Here is a 9,917-nt window from a genome sequence, read left to right on the forward strand (position 1 = left end):
AGTTCTCTTATCACCTTCCTTTTACAATGAAGCTTTCTCTGAACACACGAATGTTGCTGTTTACTGAAGGGTGGGGTGAATTGTCTCTTCTAATACCTACCTATGCTGGGTCTGATTTCACCACAATGTCTGGTACAAAACTAAATCACCCCTGGAGTTCAGATATAATATTCTAAGATACAGAATAGAGCAGGGGTTGCAGTGGAGACGGGGGAGGAACAAAAAGGATAATCTTGGTATCTCCTCCCTGAAGGACCCATCCTGGAAAATGAGCTTTGTTTATTCTTTCTCACAGCCTCTCCTGAGTTTGTAAAGATGCCTCGGCTCCTGAGAAATGTCCTCTGTGTAACTGAGACATTCCACAAATATGCCAGTGAGGACAGTAACGGGGCAACACTGACCAGCAGAGAGCTGAAACAACTCCTCCAGGGCGAGTTTGGGGACTTTTTTCAGGTGAGCTGCTCACAGAGCTGTGTAAATTCTTTCCCACTCACCCTTTCTTTATAATCCAAGCAAGATGAGCATATGTGATCCCCATCCATTTTACACCTAGCTAACAGTTCTTAGCACTCACTGTCTCTTGAACAACTATTTTCAGTCTCAGTTCCATACTCTGTGCAATTACTTAGAGAAAAAGAGGTTTTCATCACTGGGATTATTGCTTCTGCAAAGCCGACTTCTGAAAGGAGTCATAAACAATTATGCATCAAAATGCAACTCACAAGTGTTGTAAATGCTCTTTCTCAGGCATAGCTCTCTGATGAAAAATGGCTTGCAGAACCAATAAGTTCTTGCTATTCTGGGAAAGTTAACCAGTTACTAAGGAATGAGGTCAGAAAAACAGGATTCTTGGGAGACACTTAGGACACTGGACCACATATAAATAAGCTGATTTCTCACTGTGTTTTCATGTAGCCATGTGTCCTTCATGCTGTGGAAAAAAATTTGAATCTTCTGAATATTGGTAGTAATGGCATCATCAGTTTTGATGAATTTGTTCTTGCAATCTTCAACTTGTTGAACCTCTGTTATCTTGACATACAATCGTTACTAAGTTCTGAACTAAGACAGGTGACTAAACCAGAGAAGGAGAAGCCAGATGATGTGGATCTTCAGGCAACCACCAGAGATGGTCAGTGGACTGCGGGAACTTCACCAACTCAAGAAGAGAGGATGCTTCCTTCAGGAATGGCATCATCATCTCAGCTCATCCCTGAAGAAAGTGGAGCAGTTGGAAATAACAGAGTGGACCCATGGAGAGAAGCCAAGACTCACAACTTTCCAGGAGAAGCATCTGAACACAATGACCATAAGAACCAACACCTGGAAGGAGATGAACAAAGTCAGGAAGTGGCCCAAGATATACAAACAACAGAAGACAATGAAGGCCAACTTAAGACAAATAAGCCAATGGCAGGATCAAAACAGACCAGCAGTCACACAAAGAGGAAGGGACAAGATAAGGAGATCTCCCGGGAGGGAGATGAGCCAGCCAGAGAGCAAAGTGTTTCCAAGATAAGAGACCAGTTTGGAGAACAGGAAGAAAACTTGGGAACCCAAAGTTCACCACCAAAAGAAGCAACACAAAGACCATCTGAAGATCAGGAAGTTAGAACAGAAAAGGAAAAACACTCTAACACACAAGAACCACCCCTACAAAGAGAAGATGAGCCCAGTTCAGAGCATGCTGACCTGCCAGAACAAGCTGCTGCCAGGACACCATCTCAGACACAGAAATCAACTGATCCCAAGGATGTCTGTATAACATTTGACACTCACGAACCAGGAAAGGATGCTGACCAGACACCAGCTGAGACAAAGAATTTGGGTGAACCTGAGGATTATGGCAGAACATCTGAGGCCCAAGAAAAAGAATGTGAAACAAAGGACCTGCCAGTCCAATATGGTAGCAGAAATAGTTCAGAAACATCTGATATGAGAGATGAAAGGAAAGAGAGGAGAGGTCCTGAGGCCCATGGAACAGCAGGGCAGAAAGAACGTGACAGAAAAACTCGGCCACTAGTCCTGGAAACCCAAACACAGGATGGGAAGTATCACGAACTCCAAGGATTATCAAAATCCAAAGATGCTGAAAAAGGCTCTGAGACACAATATCTAAGCTCAGAAGGAGGAGATCAGACTCACCCTGAACTTGAAGGAACAGCAGTCTCAGGAGAAGAGGCAGAACACACCAAAGAAAGCACAGCAGAAGCATTTGTGAACAGCAAAAACTCACCTGCAGCAGAAAGGACACTGGGAGCAAGAGAAAGAACACAAGATTTAGCACCACTTGAGAAGCAGTCTGCAGGAGAAAATTCTAGGGTCACCAAGACTCATGACAAACCAGTTGAGGAGGAGGATGGTTACCAGGGGGAGGACCCTGAGTCACCATTCACACAGAGTGATGAGGGGTCTTCTGAAACTCCCAACAGCCTGGCTTTAGAGGAAGGCAACAGCAGCTCAGAGGCAGGTGAACTGCCTATGCAAGGGGACTCCCAGAGTCAAGGGGACCCACATGGAGAGTCTGTGCAAGGAGGTCACAATAATAACCCAGATACCCAGAGGCAGGGAACACCTGGTGAGAAAAACAGAGCTCTGGAGGCAGTGGTGCCAGCAGTCAGAGGAGAGGATGTACAGCTCACAGAGGACCAGGAACAGCCTGCCAGAGGAGAACACAAGAATCAAGGCCCAGGGACCAAAGGCCCAGGTGCAGCTGTGGAACCCAGTGGACACTCAGAAGCACAGAAATCCACAGCAGGAGATGAAAATAGAAAGTCCCTGGAAATAGAGATCACAGGTGCCCTGGATGAAGACTTCACTGACCAGCTTTCCCTAATGCAGCTCCCTGGAAAAGGAGATAGCAGAAATGAATTAAAGGTCCAAGGCCCAAGTAGCAAAGAAGACAAAGGAAGGGCAAGAGAGGCCCAGAATACTCTGTTAAAAAGTCTAGATGAGGACAATTCAGCCTCCCTCAAGATACAACTTGAAACAAAGGAACCTGTAACATCGGAGGAGGAAGATGAAAGTCCCCAAGAGCTGGCAGGAGAAGGTGGTGACCAAAAAAGTCCAGCCAAGAAAGAGCACAATTCTTCAGTCCCCTGGCCAAGTCTTGAAAAGCAGATGCAGAGAGACCAAGAGCCCTGTTCTGTGGAGAGGGGTGCAGTCCATTCCAGTCCACTTTACCAGTACCTACAGGAGAAGATACTGCAGCAAACAAACGTAACCCAAGAGGAGCATCAAAAGCAAGTTCAGATAGCCCAGGCATCAGGCCCAGAGTTTTGCAGTGCATCCCTCACCAGTGAGATCTCAGATTGTTCTGTGTTTTTCAACTACAGCCAAGCGTCACAACCATATACCAGGGGACTTCCACTTGATGAGAGTCCTCCTGGTGCACAGGAAACACCAGCTCCCCAGGCCTTGGAAGATAAGCAGGGTCACCCTCAGAGAGAGAGGCTGGTACCACAAAGGGAGGCAAGCACCACAAAGCAATGAATCATTATCATCTCAACATGCCCCCGATTTCTCTCCCAATCACCCTCAATACTCACGTGTACACATTCAGATGCAGATTAACAATCTTTTAAATTCCCTTCCTAAATTTCTACAAAAGCAAATAATAAAGTATTCAGCAGTGGGGGCCACCACTAAAGAAACATCTGAGCAAACAAATACAGTCATTAAAACTCCTACCAAACAATGCTACTTCCAAATGCCAAAATGGGCTTTGCATGAGACAGTTTATCTCAATGTACCTGTCATTAAAAATAGAAAAATTCCTTCCATATCTTTAGCAGGTGCCAGTTTTTCCAACTGATTCATTGAATTTAAAATAGAGCAGTAGGGAATTATGAGACTCTGCAATACTATCTCATAATCATAAAATATTAATTCATATATATATAGATTACTCTGCTTCATGACATTTCCTAGAAGTATTTCAAGTTCATCCTAAAATTGTATCCTTCAAAATAATTTTAGACAACACCATAACTTAATTATGATTTTCTAGCACTTGATTAAAGTAAATTTATGACTCTGCTCATGTTCAGGTGCAGCTGAGTCTATCGCCATGGATTCATTCTTTCAATTACTCATCCAACAAATTTTTGTTAAAGTATAATAATAATAATAATAATAATAATAAAAGAAAAAAAAGAAAATAATAAATAAAATAAAATAAAATAAAAATAAATAAAATAAAATAAAATCTCACTCCTTACACAAATTTTTCATAGCTTTTGGCTCAAATAAACAATCAGAATAATTATGAGAGAAAACACAAATCTAAAGTATGTTTGATTTTATAAGAAGCTCTTGTAACCAACCATCCAGTGAGTCTACTAAGTGTTTACCTATATGGTTTGATGAGGGTATTAAATTAAAATTGATAATTAAACAACCTGACGATCAATTTCTTTTGTTGGTTCATTTTTTCCCCCTCATTCTCCATCTTGCCTTGGAGACACTGATCAAAAACAAAAACAATCTTAGTTATTTGTGTTTTTTCAAAAGACTATAATTAAAGTATGATGCTCTTCGAGTTTAGTCATGACCCAGGAAAGGAATAAAATTGTTATCATACAATGTTTCCTGAAACCAAAAAGCAGTCCAATACTCCATCTCCCATTGCATTCTGCCTTCGAGGTTCAGTATTCTTCCACCTCAACCTTCATATTTTCCAGAGCCTAAAATCCAAGTATATAACCTCCCCCTCCAATATTTTCAGCTCTTTTCATTCTACACTGAAACATGAATTATATCCCTATCTGAAAAAAAATATTACTTTAAATGAGCAAGAGACATAAGACAATTCATAAAAAAGAAAAAAATATATATTTCTTTTAGCTTGTCTATGCTCTAGTATATATACACACACACAAACACACATATATACTACACTAGAGTATAGACTTACTAAAAGAAAAAATTATATATACAATTTTTTAGTTTATAAAATTATATACATAATTTTTAGCTTATAAAATTATATACATAATTTTCAGTTTATAAAATTATATATAATTTTTATTTATATATAATTATATATAATTTTAGTATAAATAAATATATACATACTAGAGCATAAATTCATCATCCCTTTTGGCAAGCGATGTGGCAATAGGTATCTGAGTCCATAAAAATGAAAAACTTCATTATTGATAAATTCACAAAAGAAGCTATACAGATGGCCAATAAACATTTGAAATCCGCACTAGAATTGAAGAAAATGTGAATGACAAAACAGCTCCAGTGGCAGTGGTGCTGGCAGTCAGAGGAAAGGGTGTGCAACTCACAGAGGAACAAGAACAGCCAAAAAGCAGAAACGTTTACCTATATGGTTTGCTGAGGGCATTAAATAAATGGGCAGTGGTTCATGCCTGTAATCCCAGCACTTTGGGAAGCCAAGGCAGGAGGATCACTTGAGCTCAGGAGTTTGAGACCAGCCTGGACAACATAGTGAGACCTAATCTCTACTAAAATAGAAAAAGAAATCAAAATTTTCTGTACTAAGCATATTTTATTTTCTTAACTGAAAAAATTAAAAACTTTATAGCAACAATTTTTAAACATTCTACTGGCATTCTAGCAATCAGCCCTAATAGAATGGTGGGCAGAATGAAGAAAAGTTTGCTGAATATATATATATATATGTTTTTGCCATCATCCTTCAAGAAGTATTCCTTTGAAGGTGATGTTGCCCTCCATCCAACAAGCCTAAAGACCTCCAGCTTCCACAGTTCTGGACATCAGGCACTGATGACTGTCTTTCATGAAATACTCCCTTCAGTGGTCTTTCCCCATCTCCCTAGTTAATTCCTCTCATCCAGTTCCCAAGACTGTGCCCCCTTTTCAAGGACTCTTCTTTTTATGAACTTTCTCCTCGTGAGAACCCATGCTTGGTCCAACTTACTATTATCTCTTTCACACTGATGAGTCTCAATTCACCTTGTTCAAACCTGACTGTGCACTTCAATCCAGTCTCTACAAATGTTCACAGATATGACGCCTTCTATTGTCAACCACTTCCAGACAAACTGGCTTGTCTTCTCAATTTCCTTCCTACTGTCATTCTCTCAATCTTCATTCTATCACGCTTCAAAGGCACAAACTTTGGAATCATCATTTGCCTTGTCTTATTCTTCATATCTAATCCACTGTGTTATCTCAATAGTTTTTCTTAAGTCCATATTCTAGATCCATCTTTCATTCTCCATTCCCTGTAGGACTTCATGTACCCTCCACCTAAAATGATATCTTTCCCTGCAACTTTTCCTGAATGACCAATCCCGTTTGTCTTATGGGATCTGATGCCAATGACACTTTATTCATTCATTCCAAATTTTCTTTTAAAAAAAAAATCCATGTTAGTGCCAGATATTAGGTGAAGAATTAGGGATACAACAGTGTCCAAAACAAGTTAGCTCGTCATCTTGGAACTTGTATTCTACTGAAGGAAGGGAGAGACAAACAATAATAAATAAACAAGACAATTCCAGGTAATAATGGAAGACAATGTGATACAGAGGAGGCAGGGGAGCAGGGAGGCAGAGGCAGGCAGAACGCAGCTCCAGAGTACTACTTGAACCCTTCCTGATGCCCTGGCCAGAGCAGATCTTATCCTCCTCTGAACTCCATAGTCTTTATTTGTGCTATTTAAAAAAATCATTCTTTATTGAGTTATAATTATTTGTGTGCTTGTCTAAGCTCTCCTTTTAGACTATAAACTCCTTGATGGCAAGGCTCACAACTTACACATCTTGCTATTCTTCAGTAGCATGAAGTTTAGCGTTTAGTGCCAGATGTATTTTTTTTTTTTTTTTTTTTTTTTTTTGGAGATGGAGTTTCGCTCTTTTTCCCCAGGCTGGAGTGCAATGGCATGATCTCAGCTCACTACAACCTCCGCCTCCCAGGTTCAAGCGATTCTCCTGCCTCAGCCTCCCAAGTAGCTGGGATTACAGGTGCCTGCCACCATGCCCGGCTAATTTTTTGTATTTTTAGTAGAGACGGGGTTTCACCATGTTGGCCAGGACGGTATTGATCTTTTGACCTTGTGATCCACCCGCCTCAGCCTCCAAAAGTGCTGAGATTACAGGCGTGAGCCACCGCACCCGGCCACGCCAGATGTATTCTACGGTTTCAATAAATGTTTGTTGAATACATAAGTGAGTGCCTATATCATTGCAACAGCCTCTTCTTAGCTGTCCCCCTGCTTCCTGTCCAGTCCCCATTCAATCACTCATGAATTTTGCAAAACACTGTTTGCACCTTTTCACCTCCCTCTGTTCAAGACCTCTCGATGACACTTTATGCTTTCCTACAGGCCACATCAAGTTTAAACTGATCAGACTCTCTATAATCTATCTCTCTAATTACAATTTACCACTAGTTTCTGTAGAAATCTTTCCGAAGCCATAGATTGGTCATCTAACTGTCTTTTAACTTTCAACCCTCACCTTAATCATTTAAATTCTATCCTATTAAGTTTACAGGGACATTGTTGGGATTGAATTCAGTCATTCATTAATTTTATTTGAACATATTTATTAAGCACTGGTCATGTGCTAGGCACCATGGTGTACACTGGACATGCCTGAGTGAATGGAACAGTCATGGTCCCTGCACTCATGTCTCTGCATAAGAGAGGTGATCTTAAGACAGAAAGTTCTGCAAAGAGCTATTCAAAGGCAAGTTGTTAGTAGTAGTATTACTTCCAGCTCCATGCCTCTGCTCTTGTGGTCACCCTCCCTGAAATGTTTTTTTAATTTCCTCTCTACTTCCTCAATTATACCTATCCTTCAAGTCCTAAACTAAATCTGACCTCCACTAGAAAGCTCACACTGATCTTTTAACTATTATATCATTCATAGCCTGCACCATCCAGATTAATACTTTAATATTTACTAGCTAATATTACTCACTAATTGTTCTCAGCATTATTTCCCCAAACAAGTAGATTACAAGCCACTGAAGAGAAGGGATAATTTTCATACCCCAATACCCCAAGTGTCCTTGAGTAAATTACTTAACTTCTGTGACCTCAGTATCTGCCTGTATAAAATGTTATTATAACTCACAGTTATTGTGAAGAATTAAAAAGAAATAGAGCTAGTATGCAGAAGATACAAAGTATGCCTATAAGTCAATGAGTAAAAGGCAATCTCTTTTCTTAAAAAAAAAAAAGGAAAAGACAGAAAAGAAGATATTTTTAAAGCCAATAAAAAAGATACTGGCTCAACCTCATCAGATATCAGATAATTGCAAATTAAATCATGTTGAGAACCACTCATACCTATCAAATGTCTGAAATTTACAAGCATTATTACAATAATGTCAAGTGTGTGCAAAGATATAGAGCAATTAGAACTCTCACACTAGTAGCAGGAGAATAAATTGATATAATAATCATCTAGGAGAACTGTAGGACAATATCTCTAAAGCTAAACATATGCAAACTCCGTAACTAAGTAACTCCAGCCCAGGCAGATAACTCAACAGAAATGCACCAAAAGACATGCTGAAAAATATTCATTGCAGCAAGGTTTGTTACACCCCAAAGGAGAAGACAATCCAAAGATCTATTAACTGAAAATGGACAACAACAAATTGTGCTATATTCACACAATGCACTATTATACAGCAATGAGACCGAAAGAATTAAAGCCATATGCCACAACATAGAAGAACTTCACAAGCATAATGTTGACAAAATTAAGCCAGACACAAAAGCCTTCATACTGAGTGGCCGCATTTACATAAAGTTCAAAACCAACAACCAAAAGAAAACCCTGATCTATGGCATTAGAAGTCAGGATAATGGTACCACTAGGGAGGAGGGAGGCGAAAGAACATGGGAACTTTCAGAGTCCTGATTAATATTCTATTTCTTTATTTGGGCAGTGGTTACATGGAAGTGTTTACTTTGTAATAATTCATCGTTGTACACTTATGATCTGAATATTCTTCAATAAGAAAATGTGTTTAAAGAGAATAAGTGGAACAATACATATGAAAGTGCCCAGCAAACCACCTGGCATTAGTAGATGCTTAATATGTATCTGTTTACTATTTAACATTGAACCTGGAATAGTACCAAATATGAGAGACACTTTATTCATCTATTAACTTAACAATTGACCACCTATTAAACTATGTATACAGGGTATATGGTGATTAACAAAATAGACAATTCATAATTGCTTTCACCGAGTTACATACTGAAGTCGGATCCTTAATTTTTTTATGCCCATTGAATAAAACCTCCTCATTCATGTGCTCAATTTTTTCCAAAACTATAAGAAATACACATGTGAAACTCACCACTTCTTTGGCTGTCAAAATGCTGTTGAGAAGTTTGTCCATTTTATCATGCGGTACCCACCTTTATAAAGTCCCCATGAGATATTCATTTTAGAATTCAGTCCTGAGAAATGCTCTCTTTTGCCACAAAAAGCGTACATAGTTATCTTACTTTCTGATTGTGAAGGCCATATAACTGATGGTGTTTTCCTTTGGGAATTGCTGTCAGAAATCCCGGAGCCAAGACTGAAGAGTAATAACAGCAATTGTGTTGACCCTCTTGGTTGACAAATTTGAATTTTCCTTTTTCCTAGTTCTAATTTTCTACTTTTTTTATATAACCACTTTACTGTGTATGATAAGCTGCTTCAAATCTATATGAAGAGGCTGTAAATAAATAACACTAAAAAGGGAAAATTAAGTCTCTCTCAAAGACTACTTTATAAGTAGTGGATAAAGACATACTTTGGTTTATATACAGTGATATATGTTTCTAGTTTTACAACCACTCTTTTTTTTTTCCTTTTTTTATTATTATTATTATTATTACACTTTAGGTTTTATGGTACATGTGCACAATGTGCAGGTAAGTTACATATGTATACATGTGCCATGCTGGT

General features: G+C 39.0%; 1 protein-coding gene across 1 annotated transcript; it reads left to right on the forward strand.

Moving 5' to 3' along the window:
- The first annotated feature begins 315 nt into the window (after positions 1 to 315).
- TCHHL1 (trichohyalin like 1) lies at positions 316 to 3,492 on the forward strand. Its single transcript, XM_054479428.1, has 2 exons — positions 316 to 453; positions 916 to 3,492. Exons 1-2 carry the CDS (start codon positions 316 to 318, stop codon positions 3,490 to 3,492), a joined length of 2,715 nt encoding a protein of 904 aa, XP_054335403.1.
- Positions 3,493 to 9,917: the final 6,425 nt, after the last annotated feature.

This window comes from Pongo pygmaeus, chromosome 1 (genome assembly GCF_028885625.2).
Source record: "Pongo pygmaeus isolate AG05252 chromosome 1, NHGRI_mPonPyg2-v2.0_pri, whole genome shotgun sequence".
NCBI classification, from domain to species: domain Eukaryota; kingdom Metazoa; phylum Chordata; class Mammalia; order Primates; family Hominidae; genus Pongo; species Pongo pygmaeus.